This window comes from Balaenoptera physalus (genome assembly GCF_965194825.1).
Source record: "Balaenoptera physalus genome assembly, chromosome: 5".
In the NCBI taxonomy this organism is placed as follows: Eukaryota; Metazoa; Chordata; class Mammalia; order Artiodactyla; family Balaenopteridae; genus Balaenoptera; species Balaenoptera physalus.
The window spans coordinates 125,211,689-125,237,418 of record NC_138884.1 but is presented as its reverse complement, the minus strand read 5'-3'; the positions used below and the strand labels follow the sequence as shown (position 1 = coordinate 125,237,418).

Below are 25,730 nucleotides of genomic sequence, written 5' to 3'. Positions count from 1 at the left end.
AACTATAGACTTTAGTTAATAATAATGTTAATTCGTCAATTGTAACAAATGGGGAATCTGGGAGGGGATACGGGGAAGACGGAGTATATGGGAACTCTGTACTTTTGCTTATTTTTTCTGTAAACCTAGAACTGCTCTAAAAAAAAGTGTGAATCTCAGAACCAAGAGGAGCCTAAGGAGACATAAATGTAACGTGGTATCCTGAAGCAGAAACAGGATATTAAGGAAAAACTGAGAAAAATATGAATAAAGTATAGACTTAGTTAATAATAATATATCAGTATTAGCTCTTTAATAGTGATAAATGTACCACACTAACATAAGATGCTGTGGGTGTTGGTATATAGGAACTGTCTGTACTATCGTTGCAATTTTTCTGTAAATCTAAAAAATTCTACAATAAAAAGTTTATTGAAGTAAAATATTTATGGTTCATATACTCTAATCCAGGAACAATGCTTAGAAACATAAAAAGGTATGTACTAGATTTCATGTATAAATATAAAGTTACTGAAGGCATATGTTTAAATTAAAAATATATTATCATTAAACATTTAGATATTAATTAGAAAGCAATGTACAAGATTGAAATCACCCGTGTGTGAATGTGTATGCTGTCAGAGCAAAGTGAAAGTGTTTTGGGCTTTAATCTAACCACACTATTTGTTAAGTGCAAAGGCTCCGTGTAATTGTTATGCTCGAATCTCTTGGTTTCATTCATATTAAAATTTACCTAAGTAGCAAGTTGTTCATACTATCTGTTATGACAGGACTATATATTATTTAAATTCACCTTGCCCTGTGGTTAGAGGTCTGCATTGCCTGCAAATGTAAATAAGAACTGACATTCCCAGGAATTTCACAGTTTAGCAGCTAAGTTTCCTATGAATATACATATTCTTATATCTCATGCTAGGTCCACATATCTTATACATTATTAAAAATAGTTCCCCAAATATTGACTTGCTTTTGCTTCACATTCTGTGATAAAATATTTGAGATTAGTTTTTCTGGCCTCAATTAATATAGCATGTTTTCTCTCCACCCCATAACTCATTCCTCATGCAAAAGACAAATCATGCTCCTGAAGCCCTATTGATCCAGGGGGCCCTTTTGGTTAGGAGTAAAGCCTCTTTAATTACTTTGGCTGACTTTCATTTTTTACAGTCTTAGGCACATTAGCCATCGTACTGTAGGGTTCTCATTTGTCTTAAATTTAGATGCACCTTGGTCTCTGGAGATTGATTGACCGTCTATATTCTTGAGAAACCACCACCTGCCCCAGTCTATACTAACTCTGCTTAGCTTAGAAATCTGAAAGAGCTATCTCTCAGCTTCTCCGAGGGTTTGATAACCTCTTCCCTTTCCTTCACCAGAGGTGTTTTGACCTTTAATTAAAAGGAAAATTTGTTGTCTTCCTTTCAGAAGACAGCAAATAATGAACTCATTAAAATGAGGTTAGTGTTCAGGCCTTGGAGCAATAAGAGTTGAAGTCTCATTAGCAGCTAACAATGCAGAACACAGCACATAAATAAACCTAATATTGGCACAGCAAAATGCCTCCGTGCATTAAATTTGAGCAGAATCAAATGTTTACCGTCAATGATGTCTAGGGCATGAAGTTTTAGTGCACTTAATAAAGGAAAGCAAGTTGCTTCCTATTAGCCATGAAATGTTACCACAGAAATTGCCCCAAAAAGTGTATTATGTAAATGTGGGATATGTTAGTAATTAACAAGGATTTTGTAGAAAAATATCTGTCTTGCTTAGTAGATGCAGCAATTAGGAAGAATAAAGATGGCTCAAAAATCTCTAAAAGTAATTCTGGAGATTAATGTAAAATAATGCGGAATGTGAGGGTAAGATTTTTTAAGAGGCTTTATCTCATTCATGGCCCAAGGTGAGAGATATTTGCAATGTCAAACTAAAGAGTCAGTTAATAAAATGAAACGTCCCTGTAGTTGATTAAATATAGTCTAGGAAAGAGATTCCTTAAGAACTTATTTAAAAGAATTAACTACACTTCATTTATAGAAGTAAGAAGACTTTTGTTTCAACAAATTCTAACACTTAGTTTTTTTTTTTATAATGCTAAATGAGCCATAATTAGTAAAATAAGAATTAAGTTTTATTGAGTTTTATTTCAACAGTTCAGAGAATGGAATGAAAGTGTAAATCCTATTTAATATCTGATGTCTATACCACAATATCTACATAAAATGATTGGTAATGATATGCTTCTCATTTTACATTGTTTCAGATACCTTAAGTAAGGTTTGTTAAATATGTCTCAATGTATTTCCTCTGCATTTACCCTGTATCTAATATTCTTAAACAAACAATCATTAGAGCAGTAGTTTTACGTGATAACTCATCCCAACATTTTTTTCCCAAAATATTTGAAAAAGCTTGCTTTCACTCCACACTTTTTGAGCTCTCATGAAAACACAGATGGAAAAAAAAAATTGTTTGACCAAAAAATTTAATGGATTAGGAACACCTGCTTTTTGTAGATGAAGCCAACACACTAAATGATACTCTGGGGATGCTGAAGAGATACTTCACTCCCTGAGAATAGATGTGGCTGGTAATTTCCAAACAACTTTCATCTGATACACAAAATATGGGAACAAATGCAATAGTCATCATGCACCCCATTCAAATCTCTAACAACCTGCATTCAATTCATCATTTGATATTTAGAGTCCTAGATGTCTACAAGCTATATCCCAAATCTGACCACTTTCCTCCTACATTACCACCAACTCCAAGACATTCATTCCTCAAATAGGGTAGTTCTTTCTTCTAAATGTTTCCCTCTTCCATACATGTCCTCCTTGACCCCAGTAATTCTTCATACAATGACCAGATTTCAGGGTGTGATGAACATGATATCTCTGCTTGATCAAAACTCCCCAATGGCTTCTTAGTACCGTCATCTTACTGCACCATATCTTTATTTGTTTATTGTCTGTCTCATCCACTGGAATATGAACTCCTAAAGAAAGGACTTTGTTTTGTTCAAAGCTGAATCTCTACTACGTAGAACAACTGGAATATTAGCTACTCAAATATTTCCTGCATGAGTAAATACAATAACATACTTCACTTATTTGAGAGTCCTTCTTAAAATTAAATTATAGCCAAATTCTGTATAAAAATATACTGTGAAAGGTGGATAAAGTCAGTCATAGAACTCTAAAGGATACCTTTTACATAGAAAATATTTTGAATGTTGCCTTCTTGTGTTGGAAAATGAGAGCTGTACAGAAAATGTTACCATTAATATATTTTTGTTTTTGTCGGTCTCCTTTATGAATATCTCACTAGTTTCCCTTCATTTACCAGAAAGCAGACTTGGTAGACTAGTAGGTGTTTATCAGATGATGTCAAGACTGTTTTGTTAAGATCCTGAATCGTAATTAGGCTTTAAATAGAATTGAGCTTGAGGAGGCGACAGCAACATCTCACAGGAGCTTTTTATTTTCAAAAGTCTTAAATTTTGTCAGAGGGAGGGAGAGACTTGCTGAAAGATAATTTGTCTACAACATACAGGAAAAATCCACCTTAAAATATCTATACTATGAATGGTAATATACTTTGGTTATGGTTTCTATAACCAAATCTATATAGATAATGACATGTATATTTCATATTGATTTTTTAAAAAACTACAAATAGATGCATCTTTTCCTTGCTGGCAGTATAATGAGAAGATTCTACTACATATGAACTTAAACAGTAAAGAAGATTTAATGCCCCAAATATATATAATTTGACAAATGATTTGATATTTAGCCTTTGGAAATGATTTTTGTGATATGCATTTAAAATATATGCATCTGAATGTGTATTTGCAAAAATATTAAACTATGTAGCATACGAAAAATTTTCTGAAGTTTATAGAATTGATTGTGAAATTTTTAACTAACCCAGATTTACTCAAAATGGTAAAATAACATGAAAATAAGACACAGAAATGTTTCTATACAGAGACTATTTACTTATTTACACAGAGACTATTTACTTATTTACATAATTTTTAAAGGGGCACAGTATATTAGCAAGACCTAGGAGACAGCTTCGAAGATACCAGTGGTTTGGTAAATGCTTGTTGGGGTACAGTTCCTTATGGAGATAAAGTTTTTGGTATTTACTTAAAGTCTATTTGGTTACTACAGGTACATGTGTTTATTTACAAATAAATTTTTCTCATTTCACCTGTTAAACTAAATACTGAATTTATGCTATTACAATGACTATATGAAAAATTCTAATGACCATTGCAGTTTCAATTCTATTATCAGTAATAACCTTTTTTTTGAATTGTATTACTGGATGCTTTTATTTTATTTTATTTTATTTTTTATTTTTTGGTGTGTTAGTTTCTGCTTTATAACAAAGTGAATCAGTTATACATATACATATGTTCCCATATCTCTTCCCTCTTGCGTCTCCCTCCCTCCCACCCTCCCTATCCCACCCCTCTAGGCGGTCACAAAGCACTGAGCTGATCTCCCTGTGCTATGCGGCTGCTTCCCACTAGCTATCTATTTTACGTTTGGTAGTGTATATATGCGCATGCCACTCTCTCACTTTGTCACAGCTTACCCTTCCCCCTCCCCATATCCTGCACTGTTGGTGGGAATGTAAATTGATACAGCCACTATGGAGAACAGTATGGAGGTTCCTTAAAAAACTAAAAATAGAACTACCATACGACCCAGCAATCCCACTACTGGGCATATACCCTGAGAAAACCATAATTCAAAAAGAGTCATGTACCAAAATGTTCATTGCAGCTCTATTTACAATAGCCAGCACATGGAAGCAACCTAAGTGTCCATCAACAGATGAATGGATAAAGAAGATGTGGCACATATATACAATGGAATATTACTCAGCCATAAAAAGAAACGAAATTGAGTTATTTGTAGTGAGGTGGATGGACCTAGAGTCTGTCATACAGAGTGAAGTAAGTCAGAAAGAGAAAAACAAATACCATATGCTAACACATATATATGGAATCTAAGTAATAACCTTTTTTTGTTTGTTTTCTAAGCCATCAAGGGAATGTTCTTGATTTTTTTAATTTGACACTTCTATCTTTTTATCCAAATATGTCAATATTCTGAAATAATGATCCTTTTTAAAAGTCTAAACAATTAAGTTATCATGTACCACCTTAATAGAGTACACCCTGTTGATAAATAATAAATTTGCTAAAAGATGCAGTCTGTTTATTCATCTATTAGCCCAATTATGTATTTAAAAATAGATATCCTTATTCAGAAAGAAGACAAATATATTCACTGTGGGACATAAAACACACACATATATTTATATAGATATAGCTATAGATATATAGATATATAGATATCAGCATGCCACCTATCCTACATGTATTATGCAATTTTTCAATACCCAATAAAGTCAATGATTTATCTTTGTTCAAATCACTTACAGCATATCAATCAGTTGAATCATTACTGCACACAACTATTTTCACCATTATCAACTTGCTCTGCCCCAGTGGTAACTTCAGATTGATAAGATTCACTCTATTAATGTAGCAAATAAAAGTAAGGCAAAGCTTTGGTTCCTTTAAAATTAATAAGAGAAAGATAGTAATAAAGTTAAAACATATGATTTGTAATTTTCAAGTATAATCTTAATGAAATAACTCTAGTGAAAGGAAAAGTTTGGCCACTGCAAAGATCATATGGATTTTAACCTGAAATTTATTTATACTTTGAGTAGAGAGAAATTGTGAGTGAAATCACAGAGAAGACAGGAAGAGACTATACCTTACTAAGAAGAAGTGGATAAAAACCTGCAGACATCCCTTGATACTCTCAGTAATGTATCCCTTGCTCCTGTGGGACAGGAATGATGGAAATTGACAAGAAAGTAAATTTTTTTCTTTTTAATCTTGAATGAAATGGCTGTAGAGATACTGAAATTAAAATGCTGAATACCTACCATCCTCAGAACTCCCTTCTGTGGTTCCAGGACATTTTTAGGAGAATTATTATAGAACTGACATATCTGCCAAAGCTATGGCAGGAATCTCTGAAGCCTGTCTCCAATATCCTAAAAATCTGTCACAGAGTTCAGGTGTTTCTAGGGTGCATCCATGAAAGAATGGGGAGTTGTATAAAACTGAGAATAGAGTGTAAACCTCCTGTGCTCAAGAAATATTTTGGAATTGTTACAACACAATATTTAATGAAAGAATGATAGCTAATAAGCAAAAGAATGAAAGATGATAGCTGATAAGCTGATACCTCGACATTTTGAAGAGATTTCTGAGTGTATGTGAGCAGAGGGTATTTCTAGAGATGAAATTAGGAAGGTCAGTTACAACACCAGCCTACAACTACTGAATATCTGTGTTGTGCCAGGAACTGTTGTAAGAGGCCCTAGACTTGTACCGAGTGACCAGAGGATGGAGATTGTGACCAGAGGATGGAGAATGAGACATGAACAGAGGCAGAGCATGATTCGTAAGGAAGGATGCCAGTATCTGACCTTGATTAAGGAGACAGCTGCTGGAGAGGCCTACATTTTTTAAGGCCTAAAAAATAAAATGAGAATTTTTTTTTCTTGGATCATGAAGTAAAATGTAATTTAGGTAATGAAAACAACTTAATAGTTGTTTTTAATAAGTTTTCAACAAGAATAAGATGCTCCAAGAAGTAACATCATGTTTATCAAAAGGGTAATTATTTCTAAGTATATTTCCACAATTTCATAATACTAAGAAACTGATTTTGATCTGAAGCTCTTGCGGGATGACAAATCCTGGAATAATGGAAAAGTCCTCTTTTTCTTCAGATCACATGCAGAGAGTTAATGTGATTATATAACTGAATACATATGCAGAACCACGTTTCATGTAAAATTACAGCTATTATATTTTGCAATTTGCATTGGATACTAAATAGGAAACTGTATTTGATCAAGGATATCGTGACCCCAGGAAATACCTCTACCTCCAAGGTATTAGCCATCCATTTAATGTTTTCTTCCTAAGACTGTATCTTAAAATTAGGCAGGTAGGAGTGTGTGTTCCTGGCAAATAGTTTGGGGAAAAAGCTGAGAGAAATCAAGTACAAAATTTTTTCTACTAAAGACTTTAGCATGTAAATGTGAATTGAGAACCTCCCAAGAGGGATATACTACAGAGTGTTTCCCAAACATTTTGAACATGGAATTATTTTTTCATGGAACTGTTAAATTTTACAGACCTAGTGACCCATGGATCACCGTTTGGAAATCTGTAACCAGGAACTCTTGTTTCACTGCTTATCATCTCTTACATAATAAAATCATCCATGATGACTCATTATTGAAGGCAGCCCAAGCTTCCACACTTCAGAGACTCCAAGCTAGCTCCAAAGGTGATTCTGTGTCTGCTTTGGTACTTCCACAGCAGGACAAAGCATTTCTATCAAGTAGGCTCTCCAACACAGAAGTCAGGATTATGCAGGGTGACTCAGGTTACATTTTAAAGTTTCAACCTAACACAGAGAGAATTTGGGCCCAGTTCAGTGCAGATCCTTACTTAGAATCTCTGGAAATATTTCGAGTTAAAACGACTTTATTCCCATCCTTACTTAATAAAGATCTGACATTATTATTTTGTTGTGCATGTGTATGTTTCTCTCAGCTCTCTGATTCCTGATGATTCCTGAAGGCATCTTTCAGTCACTGGGCTTACAATGACCAGTTTCATTCCACATCCCCGAAGAAGTCCTCATGTAAGATAGTTCTATCTCATTATTACTTTATCATTTACTTAAACATTTGGGCCTAGGGAAAATAAGACAGTTATTCTTGCCATTACTTTATAAGATCCTTTTAAGGAAATAATCATGCTACATGAACCATGAATTCTAAAGTTACATTATATTTATCTTTTTACAACTCAAAAATTCTTGCAGGCCATGATGGAGACTTGGAAGCAAAGCTTACAGAAAAAGTAAATTAAATAATACAATTGAAGACGAGACTTAGAAGAACTAACTTATAAAGGAAAAGCCAGTGGTTCAAGTAGTACTATCTGAAGGATCATACGAGTTCATATTTGATTCAAATTTATGTATTTGATTCAAAATTCCAATCAATTAGGTAGAACATGAAAAACATGGAAACAGAGGTACAGAGAGAAGGGCATACTCACGGTTTGTGGTGACCTCTATGGGCTGACTTGAGAATATAGTTGAAGAGAAACTGGGGCTCTTAAGAACTGGGCAGTAATTCACTACCTTTATGGAATTTTTCTGATCCCAGGGAGAGAACCAGTGCCAATCAGAAAGCAGAAGCAGAAATTCATCTCACATGCTTTCAGAATGGACTGAAGTCAGTGGCTTAGAATTCTGTGGACACAGAGATGCCAATGACATTCCCCCGTAACACAGTTTAGGGCACAAGACAAATCCATCCATAGCCACTGGGAAGGGAGTCAAAGACACATGGAGTGCTTTGCTGATACAATCAAAATTTACAACACTGTAAATGCACTTCAAGTTTAATGATTTATATAACCTTCATTGTGTTCTTTGATAATCAAGCAGAAAATGCAGACTCTTCACATACGTGACATGAATTAATATTATTTTACAAGGTCAAACTAATTTTCAATTTTTTTCTTCTCTTTGCCTGTATCTTTAATCAGTATCAATGTTTAACCTTCCGGTATCCAAAAAGCACTCCCTGTACTATGAGACCACTCCCCTTACTAATATATACACTCCTTGTGCAGTTAGCTCTAATCATGGGTACCAATGTTTGAAAACAATGACGACGTGAGACTTTAAACTCTGTTTTTCCTGTTAGGGGTGATGTAGAGGTTTCAACAACGTAGCCATCCTGCTGTGGGGAAGAAATGTTTAGTGTAGCCATGGAGGTGTTGATTTTCCCTCAAAACCTATCTCAACTCTTCCCTCACTTCATCGAATGTCAGAAATCTGAATCATTGATGAAATCACTCAGCTTTGCTTCCCACAACGGCCCATCAATAATTACACTATTTACTTCTTTCCATTCCCAGTACCACCAGTAGAAGCCATGCCTTTATTTTCTCTTACTGGAACTACTGCAAAATCCTCCTAAATGATTTCCCCCATTTCTTACAAGTTTTCCTACAATTCTTTATCAGCAAGTAGCCAGAGAAATCAATTTAAAATGTAAATCATATCCTATGTGAGGTGAGGTAGAGGGTGGTGTATTAAAAAGGTGCCAGGGTCCTTCCTGACATGGAGCCCTGTTTTCACTGGCCCCCTTGCCTGGAGCACACTCTCTGGAGTCCCTGTTTTAGACATAGCTGGCCTCTCATCTCTCTCTCAACTAAACTGCCACTTTTTCAGAAAGACCTTCATACAACTCATTGCCTATCCTGTTAAAATGTAGGTACTCTGTGTTAGTTTCAATATTTGCATATACTATAATGATTTTTACATTAATAATAATTTCAATTAAATAATTATTTGATTGATTTGCCATGTGTATCATCTGCATGTCTAAAAAGAATGTAAGCTCCATGAAAACAACAAATATAGTGGTTTTGTCTGGCAGACACTTTCTATCTCCATAACCTTAGGTAGCTTATTTAGGCTCTCTGCGATTTATTTTCCCCACTTGTAAAATAGGGTTAATAAAGGGATCATGGAGAGATTTTTTTTTTAATAAATTTATTTATTTTATTTATTTATTTTTGGCTGTATTGGGTCTTCGTTGCTGCACATGGGCTTTCTCTAATTGCGGCGAGCGGGGGCTACTCTTCGCTGTGGTGTGGGGGCTTCTCATTGCGGCGGCTTCTCTTGTTGCGGAGCACGGGCTCTAGGCACGTGGGCTTCAGTAGTCGCAGCATGCAGGCTCAGTAGTTGTGGCTCGTGGGCTCTAGAGCACAGGCTCAGAAGTTGTGGTGCACGGGCTTAGTTGCTCCCCAGCATGTGGGATCTTCCTGGACCAGGGCTCGAACCCGTGTCCCCTGCGTTGGCAGGCGGATTCTCAACCACTGCTCCACCAGGGAAGCCCAAGGGATCATGGAGAGATTTAAAGAGATAATTCAAGTTGAGTACATCTCATAGTACTCATAGTACCTAGCAGTACCTAACACAATTATGTTAGATATTATTGTTACCATCCTCTACTGTGTCCTTAGTACCTAGAAGAATGCCTAAAACAAGAAGCAGGGGTTCAGTCAATACTGTTTGAATGGATAAATGAGTGAAGGAGGTAGAGAGCCCAGAGAGTTCCAGATTCCTTGCTTCCTGGAGACTTAAGCGAGAGAAGATAGATAGCAGTGGAACACTTAGGTGATGGGCAGAAAGCGAGAGGATAATTGCTGTGAAACACTATGGTGTTTTTCTACCTGGCAAGTTGTTCTTCGAATTGAATGTGATTTCATCAGAAGGACCCCCCCAAGCCCCAAACCTTTCTCCCCACAAAAGATATCAGAAGTATACATTCATTCTTTCTTAATTAACTCACCCATTCCACAATCATAGCTAAACTGTTCCATGTGAAATTCTTTAGAAGACTCAGCATGTTAGTGTAATAAGCTTTTGTCAATTTATAAATTATATCAAACAATTTCCTCTTTGAACAGCAGTAAGATTTTATCAAAAAAAAAGGAAGAGAGTAGATTTCTGAAGGAATGGAGATTTCTTCTAAAGTGAAAGAGATGAACAAGAAGGGAGGCAGAAACTAGCAAAGGCAAACTTCAAAAGCTTCATACTTTCACCCTGGGTCAGCCCTATTCATTTTCATCTGTACATTGACAAATAGTCTCTGCACAAAAGTTCATGAAATTCCGAGTCTGTTTCAAACTGGGTGGCCACACAGATTTACTGTAGAGAGACCTGAGGTTAAAGTCGGACCAAATGTTAAGGCAAACATGCTCAATTTTGGCCCTCTTGTTGTGTTATCTGGGTGGGCCATTTAAACTTTCCATGAAGCAATTTTTTTCCACCTGGAAAATAAGCATAGATGTAACCTTTTCTGATTCCCACATCAAGATCTTGTAAGTAAGATAAAAAGATAAGTAAGATCTTGTAAATAAGATAACATTTTTATTGAGTTATTGAATGTAATAAAAAATTTTCCAAGGCAGACAAACAAAAACTATCACCCTTTGGTATTTGATTTGAAATTCTGAAAACGTAAGCCTATACAAAAATATGTATACAGTCATGACTTATTAATTATGTACACGTAGAGAAAGTGTTAACCTGATGATAAACAATCTGAATATCAGAATGGGTTAAGACATATGCAATATACCTTGAAATTAAATATGAATAGTGCACTAACAATATTTCCTGAAGTTCCTTGATGGCTATAATCTCCAGTTTGAAACTATAAGAATCACTGTTAGGGGGAGGGGTGAGATGTGACAGGGTGAGAGAGTGTCATGGACATATATACACTACCAAATGTAAAATAGATAGCTAGTGGGAAGCAGCCGCATAGCACAGGGAGATCAGCTCTGTGCTTTGTGACCACCTAGAGGGGTGGGATAGGGAGGGTGGGAGGGAGGGAGATGCAAGAGGGAAGAGATATGGGAACATATGTATATGTATAACTGATTCACTTTATTTTAAAGCAGAAACTAACACACCATTGTAAAGCAATTATACTTCAATAAAGATGTTAAAAAAAAAAAAAAGAATCACTGTTAAAAACACAGATTCCTAGGCTCCATCTTATACTGTAACTCAGAATACCCAGAAAATGCGCCTGGGAAAAGCATCCTGGTGATTGATTTCTTATGAGTAAACTGGAAACAATTGCTTGACCCTTCTTAAGAACCAACTGGGGTCTATAATGAAATACACATACTTGGGCCCCATCATAGACAGATTAAATCAATAACTCTTCAAGTGGGCCCCCAGAATTGACAATTTTAGCAGCCTTCTCTAGAAAATGTTACGTCTGGTAAAGTTTGAAAACCATTGTTCTCTTTAACATTTTGCAGTAGGGCAGAGTTGGACTTTCTTTATTAAATACTGAGGAATTTATTATAAGAACATTAAGTGAATGCAAGTAATGTTTGTTAAAATAATGACTTTTTGCTTCTGCTTAAATAAGTTATATATTTATTCTCTTTGATACCCAATCAAATAATTTAGTGAGCCTTTCATAAATAATGCAAGGGAAAACTTCAAAGCCATTTATATATATTTTTATGACTTATAAACTATTAAAGAAAATAACTAAGGTTTATTATCCAAACACTGTATATATTTTATTTTACATATATTTTCAAAAGTTAGTCAAATTTCCCCACAAAATATTCAGATAAAAATAGTATATATACAGCTATGCTGTATTTCCTATGCTTTACTATTTGATTTTTATCTCAAATTGAGACATTATTTCTAGTCCGTTAACAAATTTTTCCAAAAGAAGGTTTCTATGGTTTTATTATATTTTATTTATTCATAATTTTATATTTGTATTTTTCCTGTCTGATATTTCCTCTGGCATTATACATTTTTCCTGTATTTCAATCCTTTACTTTTTTCTATATTTCTTCATTAATTTTTATGGTTTAACATGTTTTTCTTTTACATTTATTTCTGAGTTTTATTTTTTAAAATTATATCCATTTTATACATATTTATTTGTGTCTCTCTTTTTCTTATCATTGAAAGACATGGAACCTTTCTTTCTTTGAATTTTGAAACTCAAAGAACGTTCAGTTACAATGAAGTAGGAAAGCTTGAATCCTTTAGAATTTGCTTCTTTTTATCCATTTGTTTTGTTTTTACTTACAGAAATTGTCATTTTACTCCCACATTAATCAAGATTACATGTTGGGAGGCTGTGACTAGACAACTCTACTTCTTTTAACAATGGAAAGGTCTGTCAAATTCTTCATATAGCTAATTAGCGCCAGTGGAAGAAAAATCCATATGCCCTCACCTCTGTGAGCTTGTCTTACTAGGCGACTTACAATAGAAGATTATAAAACATCCATATTATGAATGTGCTCGTGAAATGCAAGAGCCTATCTATATCATTTAATGGTATGGTCCATGAGCCATTTTTATCATGTTACCATCAGAAAAATGTTAGCAATAAAAATAAATGAAACTAATTCAATTGACAGCTGTGCATGAATATATGCTCCTATCACATTTTAAATGCCTTCCACATATACGAAACTATATTTAGCAACATGGCATGTGTAAAAATGAGTAAGGTTTGATCAACCTTCAGGTACTTTTAGACTAAAAGGAGAAATAAAATACAAAGTTATATAGTGAAGTGGAAAATGATGCAAGTCTTAAGAAAAACAATTTAGGAACTTACTTTGGGAGATGAGAAAAGGAAAAGCTTTAAGGCATCAGGGAAGGCTTCATGCAAAAAGGTGGCATTTGGGCAGATCTTTAAAAATGGGTTGGGACTGGAAAATGTGATTGGGAACAGCTGGACACTTTCCAGGCCCCCCCCCCCAAAAAAAACAGAGGAAAAACATGGAGAAATGTAGGAGGTGGGGAATAGTGCAGAGGACAGGGTGATTTGGGGAAATACCAATGCATGTAGCTTAATATGGAAATATGAAGGCACCATTTATACCTAACTGGCAAGAAGAGAATGACATATTAAGTGATCATTAACAGCATTTATCAAGCTCTTACTATGTACCAGGCACTTAGCTAAGTACTTTGTGTGCCTTATACAATGTAATCTTCACAATAATAGTATGAAACAAGTGTTAAGCATGATCCCATTTCACAGAGAAGGGAAAAGATGTGAGAAGTGAAATGACCAACCAAGCTGAGTCATTAAGTGAATGTCTTGCCTGACCTCAAGGGTAAAGTGCATTTACTGCTTCTAGGATGTTAGCATGACTGCAGAGTGTAAAATAGAATAGAGGAAGGTGGGAATACGGTTAGCAGTCTACAGTGTTTTAAAGCCCAAGAAAAAGACATGAAGACCTGCCTAAAGTGGTAGCAAGCTGATTGGGAAAAAATAAATTGTTTGATCTTTTTAAAATGGCCCCTTAGAAAGCATCAAGTGTAGGCCCACTTCCCCAGTCTAAATTAAATCCCTTATTGCATCTGTCACGACATGCTCTAGATTTGTTTTGTAGCACTTATTATGATTTGTAATTACACATTTGTGGGACCCTCTATTTAATATCTCTCTCCCTCTCAGTAAAGCCCAAGGTTACAGAGACTATGCTTGCCAAACCCAACACTGTATCCACCTACAAGAAATATTTACTGAATTTAAGAATGGATGGTAGATAAATAAATGTGGAATAAAGAATGACTTCAAGACCCCAGAGGTAGAAAATTGAGTGGATGTGGTTGGAGCGGTGAGGAGAACAGGGAAAGGAAGAATTAAAAACAAAACAAAACAAAACAATTTCAATATATGAAAGCTCAGGGATTGTGCACTGAATATAACAAGAGTGCCAGAAAAAGGAACTCCCTAAGAAAAAAAGATGCATGATGGTTTTATTTTTTTAAGTTTAAAGCTATATTCTACAGTCTTTACCAATAAGCTCAACTAGTCAATAAATTTATTTTTAACCCTACTCTCTTTTTAGTATCTAGTTTGCTTTTTTATGAGAACTTTTTTGAATATTTTATATAACTGAGTCAAACTAGTAGGTCCAGTTTTTCCTTTTTCTATTTAATTGATAATATTTAAATAAGTTAGCCAGGATTACATGCAGTATAACTGTAATCTTGGATAACCAGAACCTATATAGTTTATCAACCTTTTAATTATTTGGTTATTTCTTTCTTTTTTTTTTTTTTTTTTCTTTAGAAATTTGCAGGAGAGCCGTCTTAACTCTGGGGAAATAAAAAGTTGGGTTCACAAATTTTTGAAGCAAATGCTTAGCCACCATAACTAATGCTCAAAAGAAATTGTCTAAACCTTTGGCTCTTTATTTACCTTAAAAGATGGATAGTAGTAACAAAAATCAGTCTTAGTAATATCTCTAATTTGAAATGTTTATCATTTCCATCAGAACAAAATAAGTCCCCTTTTAAAAATCCATTTAAAAAAATGAAAAACGCATTCCAAATCAATAAGCAAACTAAAAAGCCCAAGGATATGAGAGTTCTGAATTAAACTACATATGTCGACATAGGAATAATAGCAGTGGAAGGATTGGCAGAAAATTTAGAGGACTAAGTCTTACTCAAAGATTATTATCAGTATGTTCTTATCCTGTTTACAAACAAGGAATTAACATAGAATAATTCCAAAAGGAGAAATTAGGAAATTTTTTGCAATGTTTAGAGAATATTTCTCTATGGAATTACCAATTTCCTACCTGTCCTTTCCTTGTTCATTTGTAATTATCATCCTATAAAATATAAAAATTGCTGTTTAGTTTGTAAAGTAAAAATCCAAGCTTTCAACTCAATAATTATGCCTTAAAAATGATAGGAAAGGTTGCACAGTTAAATAAAATACTCAGTTGCTACTCAAACAAAAGTTAACTTCTTATTCTTTACCAACAAATCCAGGACCTGTCTACATCCAACAATTCTGAAAATTTTTCCCCAAGGAAAAGAAGTGTGATAATCTGAAATTCAAGAAATGTCTCACACAGAAATGAAAAATGATTTCAGTGCTGTGTGGTTAGAGAATTGCCTCTCAGCCGCTTATAATATGCTTAGGACTTAACTGCTTCATAATTCGCAACCTTCAATAAAAATAATAACAATAGTGATTATAATACCTGAAATATGAATAGGACATACCAGTAGCCATCAAAAACCCAAAAAGCAATAAAGCCCACATTTTGTTTCACTCATGCATACACTTTTGAAAAAGAGGCATCCCAAATCTTCATATTTATTTTTCTAAAATCATGTTAATTTCTTATTTATTTCAGGCATTACTAGAGACTCAAAATTTACTGCGCACTCAGGTTGCAAATTTTACCTTCAACCTTGGATTTTCAGGGAAGTTTTACCACACAGGTAAGAAGGAGCTTTGTGTTCTCAGGCAGCTACATATAAATAGGAGAGAGGATTTTTAATGTTTCTTAAGTAGGAGAAATAGAATATCCAGGCTGATTATGGGAAAAACTTGGGTGCATTATGAGTAGCCAAATCCAAAATCAATGAACTTGTTTACTTTTTCAAATACTGTTAGAATCAAGGGCAAAAGAGGAAGAGAACTGACTTTGTCAACTCAGTAAAAGAAACTATAACCATTGTTCTAAGTGTGTCTATGCGTCTTGTGTCAGCACAGTCTAAGTAGGAAGCGTAGTGACGACGATGATGATGATGATGACAACGACGTAATAATGATAATAATAATAATGGACAGTGTTTCTAAATTGTAGGACAATCCAGGTGACATTTTTGTATGTATTATTTTCCTTTTGAAAACATCTAGTGATAAGAGAGGAATTTTATAGCCTCAAAGAAATTTAATAGATTTTGAGTCATCTTGTTTAATTTACCTTCCCTTTCAGGATTTTCCTTAAAAATATTACAGTGATTTGGCCCAACATGCATTAATACCATCACAATCAGGTTTATATTTCTTTCCATGTCTATCTAGTCACAGTTGCACTTCTGTTCAGTCTCAGCCTCTCGACAGATTCTCAAAATGTGAACGGTGTTCATGCACTACTCCATGTTCTGGTATTTCTCACCTCTTTACCCATCTTTACCTCCAGAATTTGACTCTTATTTTCTGAATAGCAATATTATAATGTCAGGCACTAGTATAGAGAAAACTATGTGCATAAAAGTGATTGTTGGATAGTAATAACAAAAATGGCACAAAATGGTGTCTTAGCCTGTATTAGGGCAATACCTACTATCTGCTTCTATTTCTGCATCTCTGGTGAAAGCTAAATGCTTCGTTTAGGACTCTGCATTGTTTTTACTTCACAGTATCTTAGTGAAAACATTTCATAGTATTCTCTATGAATGCATGCAGTTTAGTGACTCATCAAAAATATCCCATGCAAAGGTAGTCTTTTATTATCATATATGTAGTTCATTTACCCAAAGAGGCTTTTTAACGTTTACCCAAAGAAGCTCAGCATGGTTTATTAGAATATTGAAGTAGCAATTTCTTATTGGCTTTTCTTTAATGCTTTTTTCCTCCTGCTCTGAAACATGTAAATCTGTTTAAAGTAATAGAAGGAAAAGTTGTATTTAGACCAGTTGATAAATCAAATCATTGCATATTTTAAAAGGACATTTTGCAGAGAAAGATTTGGGTCATCACATCTGCACAGGCAAAGCAATTCTAGCTTACAATTTTGAAAATAGACATGGTGTTGTAAATCCTTTTCAAAAGCCCCCTCAGGAAATGAGTTCAGACCTAAGAATCACCGACTATGAAGTTATAAAGCAGATAGCTCTAAAGGCTGTATCTACTCATGCTGGGGAAAAAAATATGGGATTATTTGGAGTTCACACACAAACAGTACTATTTTGTCTTAAATAGCTGTATAGGGTAAGTAAAGCCATTCTTTTGGCTGAAATATATCTGGATAACAGCCTCAGCTTTTATATACTTTTCATATTCAGACCTATTAAATCTGCCAGACATTTGCAGAGTTAATGTTCATAACAGGTTATAACACTTCCCATTTCTTTTTTATAATCCCGAACATGTACACACTACACATCCACTACGAAATGAACAACACACTAGTAAATATCACAAGGACGGTTGTTGGAGGAAGGTACCGAACAACAATAACAAAAAAAGGTATTATAATTATATCTCTTAAATGGACCTTATTGACTCTTTATGTTGGTACTAAACCTAATAAAAATACTGGAAGAAACACTATCCTGTTATGCTGTGGGATAACTCACTTTAGAGACTAAGCAATATATATATATAAATTTGTGAGTCCTGGAAGTTTAATTACCTTCACATAAATATGAAACTTTATTTGATTTGCTACTTTATGTGTAGAATCATTGAAATGCATCCATGACGTTTTTCAAGGGTGCAGTCGTACTATATTAAGTACTTATTTATTCACTCGGGGTTATCAGGGCTTCTTCCAGAGTGGAGTTAAACACATGATATTCACTATGGGGAGGGCATGCCTCTCCCCTTTCTAGTCACATTCCTATATGGAGGTTTAACTATCGGGAGCTTAACAAATCAGAAAAGTGTTTTCTTCACCTATGCACTTGATTGTGATGCGTAACCATGAGAAGATGGCCTTGTCATAATGAGTGTCCCAGAACTCTCCCGGGATGATCTGATTTCCCAATGCATGAAGACACTGATTGATGAGCCTCCTTGTTTTGAAGACATTTAATCACATATGCCCACTGTAATAATGATAGATGCTGCCTTCTCAGACTGCTTCACTCATTTGTATTTTCCATGTACTCTTTCCTGTTCAGTTTCTCTGTCCTTCACATGCTAAAAACAATCTCACCCAAAAACGACATATCGCTAAGCCTTCCCTAAAAGTCAGTCACTCATGGGTGCCAAATTGAAAGGGGAAGGACATACTGTTGATTAAAAGTAAAAAAATAAAAGCATGGAGTTCAGAGTAAAATATTTTAGTCTGGAAATATTTAAAGCATGACTGGAATTGCACAATGAAAACTCAGTTGAAAAATGGAGACATTACAGGATTAAGATGCCTTGTAGGAATGGAAGGCTACAAATATTTTTTGTAGACATGATTTCTGGTGGCAGTCATTGCCATTCTCTGTAACTAATAATGAATTGAATATGAATCAATTACCTCATATAATATTTACAAATTGGATAAATACTGGTCTTTTCTATAAGAGGTCATTTTTATATAAAGAAAACAGATCTTTATATAAAACTATTAACTTTTAAACATGAAAGTAAAAAACAGTGTTACATTTATTCTCTTTTGTTTGCTTTTGCTTTTCTGTACAAGGTATTGGCTCAAAGACTAGACACTGGAAACGGCCTGCTTTTGTTTAAATCTAGTCTCTGACATTTCGCTAGCTATGTGAACGTAAACAGATCACTTTTCTGTACCTCAATTTCCACATCTCCAAAATGGGAATAATAATATCTCTCTTATCTAGAACAGTGCATAGCATGTCATGCTATGTAAGTGTCTAGTATTATTATTACTTTTTAAAGCATTTTTAAGAATCAAATATTATTTTAAAATATTGAATTATTCCCCAGGCTTTATTTTCCAGTTTTGGAAATACAGATAGCTTGAAATCAATTTTCATCATCAAATGATTCTTTTCATTTAGTATACTATTTAAAATGAGTTTATACTATACCCACTTATATGGAACTGTGCCAGGTACAGTGTACAAAGAAAATTAGAAATCTCTTCTTGAAATTTAGGAATTACAATATTTCATATATAATAGCAAATATAAGACAAACATTTGTACAAAATTGATAATGCAGACAATGGAATTGTATGTATCTGATTTTTTTTACAAGTAAATACAAAAGAAGTTTATTTCATTTTTAAATTTCTTCAAAAGTTAACATACAGTTTAAAACAAAAATGATAACAATGTATTGTGAGATCTATAATACATGTAGAAGTTTTATAGTTTTAGCTTCTATTTCTAGTTTTCAGCACCTATTCTAGGTCCTTTGCTTTATAGCACTATAAGTTTTTAAAAATCCAACAATTTCTTTTAAAAAGCTTCCTAAGATTTTGAATCTACAGATTTATTTTAGAATCTGAATCCATAGATAATTCAGGGAAAATTGATCTAGCCACAAAATTGAGTTTTTTGATCCATGAACACGCATATCTCTCTATTTATTTAGGGCTTTAAAAATTTGTCTCAGAAATAGTAAGGTAGTTTTTATTGTAGAGGTCTTAGACATTTTTCTTAAATTTATGGGTATTTTGCGTTTTTTGATACTATTATGAATGGCATTTTTGAGTTTTATTTTGCAATTGTTCACTGTCCTAGTATACAGAATAGCAAACAGTTTTTTAAATATTAATCTTGTAGTCTTCCTATATTCACCTATTAGTATAATAGTTTTTATTATAGATTCTTTAGGATTTTCAATATGCACAATCATGTCATCTGCAAATAAAGTAAGTTTTACTTTTTCCTTTCACATCTGTAGGCCTTTTATTATCTTTTTATTGAGTTGGCAAGGATCTCCATTACAACACTGAATGAAAGTGATGAGATCACACATCCTTGCCTTGTCCCCAGTATTAGGTGGAAAACATTTAGTTTGGCATTAAATATAGCATTAGCTGTAGATTTTTTTTTGTAGATGCCTTTTATTGGGTTGAGGAAGTTCCATCTATGCCTAGTTTGCTGAGGAACTTTAAAAATATGTGTGCGTGGTTGTTGAATTTCTCCAGTACTTTTTCTGCATCTATCAGGATGGTTATAGAGTTTTTCTCCTTGATACGATGTATTGCATTCATTTATGTATCGATTTTAATGTCACAACTGTGCCTTATGGAAACTAACCTATAGCCCAAATCTTGCTAAAATTATTCTTATTTTGGCAGACTTAAAAACTTCTAGAAGCACGCTATTATCTCAAAACACAGATCCTCCGAGAGAGGAAACAAAGAAATGAGTGCATAAATATTTTACTTCTGAATTAAAATACTTTTATCCTCTGGGAATCAGTAAAGTAAAATGACATAACATTTAAATGAGAACAAAAAATACCATATTTTTAATTAACAATGATGTAGATTTGAATCTAGATCAGGTTAGAAGTGAAAGGCTCAATTTGAATATAGACACCTTAATGTACTAGAACTTGTGCTAAATATAGTCATGTATGAACTGTAAATTATATTCTCAAGTGTAATTTAATCATAAATTAGGTATAAAAAATTAAGTGTATACAAGGAGTCAAAAATTTAATATTTTAATTTAGCTAGATTTGAAAATATTTGAAATTCTTCTTTGGTCCCTCAGCATGACTTGATATCACATTTTTCATTAAGCAATTTCTAGTGTCATGAGCTAGGCTTATGTGGCTTTGAATTATATGACCTGTATAAAATAAGAGAAAGGCTGATGGGGAATTAATCCAAGGAGTAAAAAAAAGAGGTTTTAAATATCACTCTTAACCTTGTGGGGAGTACTTATAAATTAACACACTCTCTGGTATAAAAATCACCAAAAAAAAAAAAAAACACCAAGATTTTAGGATCAGTTATACATCTGTTTATATCAATAGTCGGCAAAATTTTCTTTAAATTGAGTAATTGACCTCTTTCTTGGTCAAGTATGCATTATGTGCTTCCTATCGCTTCCAATAACAATCTGTGGAGTTTAAAGTGAATGGAAGCATTTCTCAAACATTCTATATTCAAAGCACAACAGAACTGTGGGAGAACGATCAATTCATTCATCTCATGTGACATAAAGTAGCTGTTTCTAATCTATGCCTTAGTCTGCTAAATTATGACCATGAGAGACACTTGGTGTATGGCATAAACATTTTATATTTAAAATCCATCTGAGGAAGTGACAAACTTCTCTTCATTTGGATTTCAGTATTTGAAATTCTCAATATATTAACAAAAGCCAATGAATTGTAGGTCTATATTACTAACAGTTTTGGCTCAAGTTAACAAAAATTAAGAATTTTTGTCTGCTTATCTAATTCATAGAACTTTATCACATTCAAAAGTCCTGTTTCTTTACCCTTTATATATTTATATAGTGGCAACTGTTATAGCAGTAACAGTGCCAAAATACTAACTAAACTTGGTGGTCCTTACACCTTTTGAGAATTATGGATTATGGAATATATACCAAGAATATTGCATATACATAAATACACACAGAAATTGACATGCACTTAAGCAGACATATGAAGGCTCTAAAATTCACTGACTAATTACAAAGCTACAGTAATCAAGACAGTTTGGTATTGGCACAAAAACAGAAACATAGATCAATGGAACAGGATAGAAAGCCCAGAGATAAACCCACGCACATATGGTCACCTTATCTTTGATAAAGGAGGCAAGCATATACAGTGGAGAAAAGACAGCCTCTTCAATAAGTGGTTCTGGGAAAATTGGACAGGTACATGTAAAAGTATGAAATTAGAACACTCCCTGACACCATACACAAAAATAAACTCAAAATGGATTAAAGACCTAAGTGTAAGGCCAGACACTATCACACTCTTAGAGGAAAACATAGGCAGAACACTCTATGACATAAATCACAGCAAGATCCTTTTTGACCCAGCTCCTAGAGAAATGGAAATAAAAACACAAATAAACAAATGAGACCTAATGAAACTTAAAAGCTTTTGCACAGCAAAGGAAACCATAAACAAGACCAAAAGACAACCCTTAGAATGGGAGAAAATATTTGCAAATGAAGCAACTGACAAAGGATTAATCTCCAAGATTTACAAGCAGCTCATGCAGCTCAATAACAAAAAAACAAACAACCCAATCCAAAAATGGGCAGAAGACCTAAATAGACATTTCTCCAAAGAAGACATACAGATTGGCAACAAACACATGAAAGAATGCTCAACATCATTAATCATTAGAGAAATGCAAATCAAAACTACAATGAGATATCATCTCACACCGGTCAGAATGGCCATCATCAAAAAATCTAGAAACAATAAATGCTGGAGAGGGTGTGGAGAAAAGGGAACACTCTTGCACTGTTGGTGGGAATGTAAATTGATACAGCCACTATGGAGAACAGTATGGAGGTTCCTTAAAAAACTACAAATAGAACTACCATACAACCCAGCAATCCCACTACTGGGCATATACCCTGAGAAAACCATAATTCAAAAAGAGTCATGTACCAAAATGTTCATTGCAGCTCTATTTACAATAGCCAGGACATGGAAGCAACCTAAGTGTCCATCATCGGATGAATGGATAAAGAAGATGTGGCACATATATACAATGGAATATTACTCAGCCATAAAAAGAAATGAAATGGAGGTATTTGTAATGAGGTGGATGGAGTTAGAGTCTGTCATACAGAGTGAAGTAAGTCAGAAAGAGAAAAACAAATACAGTATGCTAACACATATATATGGAATCTAAGGAAAAAAAAAAAAGGTCATGAAGAACCTAGTGGCAAGATGGGAATAAAGACACAGACCTACTAGAGAATGGACTTGAGGATATGGGGAGGGGGAGGGGTAAGATGTGACAGGGTGAGAGAGTGGCATGGACATATATACACTACCAAATGTAAAATAGATAGCTAGTGGGAAGCAGCCGCATAGCACAGGGAGATCAGCTTGGTGCTTTGTGACCACCTAGAGGGGTGGGGTAGGGAGGGTGGGAGGGAGGGAGATGCAAGAGGGAAGAAATATGGGGACATATGTATATGTATAACTGATTCACTTTGTTATAAAGCAGAAACTAACACACCATTGTAAAGCAATTATACTCCAATAAAGATGTTTAAAAAAAAAAATTCACTGACTATATATATTAAGACTGAAATAAATTATTCCCTTATTTACTCTCCTGGGGAAGTGGCATGATACAATGCATATTAAAGGGATCCAGTCTCTGACTTCAAGAATTTAATAATATAGGCAGGCAATATTTTTCATAATGTGTGAAAATATGTAAATTTAGAACACCATAGGTATAAACCAGTAGATACTATTTTTAAGAAGAAAGTGATCCTAATATTTATGAATGCTAACTATCTGCAATTCACAATGTTAAGTGCTTTAATAAATTGATCTCCTTGACTCTTCACAAGAGCCTATGAGATAGATATTCATTTCCCCATTTTTAAACCAGGAAACCAAGACTCAAAGAAGTTAACTTATACAAGATCACATAGCCTAATATATGCTTTAACAAATATATGCTTTAACCATTTCATGGCACTACTTCATGATTCATGCAGTCTTCACTATAGGGCACTCAAATGGAATATTTAAAGAAGAGTCTTTTAAAAAATTTCCTTAATATTTATTTAAGGATATAAAACACCTATAAAACATACTCCAATTAAAAAAAAAAAAATCGAAATAAATATACCTCACACTGTAAGCCAGGATTTGTTACTTTACTTATTTAGTTAAGTATCTAGAGAGCACATAGGAATCAATTCTTATATTATTGATTCAGATTATTTTAAAATTGGACTGAATGTTGTAAAATTGTACAAAAACTATGAATTCATACAGTGAAAATGTTCTTGGATAGCCTGCAACATAGTGAATTTCCTTGGAACTAAGTTGCTGATATTGTTTTTCCTTCCTTTCTTTAATTTTTTTTCACTTGTGGTATGACAAATACTTTTTTCTATGCATTGGGCATTGTTAGCAAATTTTCCCAATAGAGGATGAGAAATTAATATTAGTTTTAAATTCTCAAGTCAAGTTTCTATTGTGTTAATAGATTTATTGTTTACATTTTATAAAATATTTATATCAAAGTGAGAAATGTTTGTTTATAGTGGTAAGTTTAAAATGTAAGGACACAAACGTATTTATACAGTAAGACCTCAACTTTTAAAAAAAAAAGTAGAAAAGGATTTAACAAATGATACCAAAACGTTTCCATTGGGTACGTTCTGGAAGATGTTTTTTTGTTTTGTTTTTTGTTTTTGAGTTTTATGTATCACTTGTCTATCCTTCTCACATTTCTTCAGTAAGCACATATTATTTTATAATCAGAAAAAAATCAACAAACTTCATCAATTAAATTTAAAGATTTTTCAGCTCAATGTTAGACTTATATGCAGAAATATTTTTAAGAGTAAAAAGAATAATCACCTTTGACTATGCTTACCCTATGTATGCAACAAAGGAGAGAATTAAGAGTTAATGAATTTAAAACAAAAATAAATTGACTAAAACTCGGTCTTTCTTTTTATTACCACCATATGCTAGCTATTCTAAACAATGTCAGTGATAAAATTCCCCTAAGTTCTAAATCTAAGCAACTATCTGCACTTACCTCCACCCCACCCCCATTGCCTCTGGTGGAATTTAGGCTACGGTCATTTCTCTTTTATTAGAACAACACAAAATCGGATTTATGTATCAGTAGCAAGAAGAATAACAAAAATATGACAAGCATAACCTTTAGCTAATATAGAATTTTCACTTAAGCCATTTTATATGCTGTACAGGGACTGAAGAGGAGGATGAAGGAGATGACCTTTTACTTCGTTCTGTGGATGAGTTCTGGTGGTTTCCTCACATGTGGAGCCACATGCAGCCCCATCTCTTCCACAATGAGTCATCTTTAGTGGAGCAGATGATTCTCAACAAAGAATTTGCACTGGTGAGCACATTTTATTGCAGAAATTTTCAAACTATGAGTTGTGATATATTGTAAAATCAATTTATTGGATTTAATCCAATAGAAATATATAGAATGGAACAGAAGATACCAGAGTGCATCACAAGTATTAAGGGTACACATTGCTTTGTATTATTTTGTTTCAGGCATGTGTGTGTATGTGTATTGGGTCGTGATGTGCTGTAAAATGTATTTCAAAAAAATTGGTCGTTGACAGAAAGTTACCATCTCCTGATTTATGGAAGGGTTATTCTATGAAGAGGGAAAATAGTACTTTCTCCATTGTATTCCTAGTACATGATAATTGCCATCTCAAAAAGTATTTTTTGCAAGGGTGAATAAATAGACGGATAAATTGAATCATTAGAACAATGACTCTAGATCAGTGCTTCTCAAACTTTAGCATGTAACTTTTTCACCTAGAAGGCTTTTTAAGACATAGATGCTAGGCCCACTCCTGGAGTTTCTGGTTTGGTAGATTGCC

The 25,730-nt window shown here is 33.9% G+C and overlaps 1 protein-coding gene across 12 annotated transcripts in view; it reads left to right on the top strand.

Moving 5' to 3' along the window:
* LOC309661250 (bifunctional heparan sulfate N-deacetylase/N-sulfotransferase 4) overlaps positions 1 to 25,730 on the top strand; it is an 823,039-nt gene that overhangs the window by 663,732 nt on the left and 133,577 nt on the right. For 11 of the 12 annotated variants that reach the window (XM_082462799.1, XM_082462798.1, XM_082462797.1 and 8 more), the window contains 2 exons: positions 15,875 to 15,962; positions 25,074 to 25,228. In XM_082462799.1, the coding sequence (XP_082318925.1) occupies positions 15,875 to 15,962; positions 25,074 to 25,228 (243 nt within the window). The remainder of the gene's footprint in view (positions 1 to 15,874; positions 15,963 to 25,073; positions 25,229 to 25,730) is intronic. The other variant, XM_082462796.1, reaches the window with a different exon arrangement.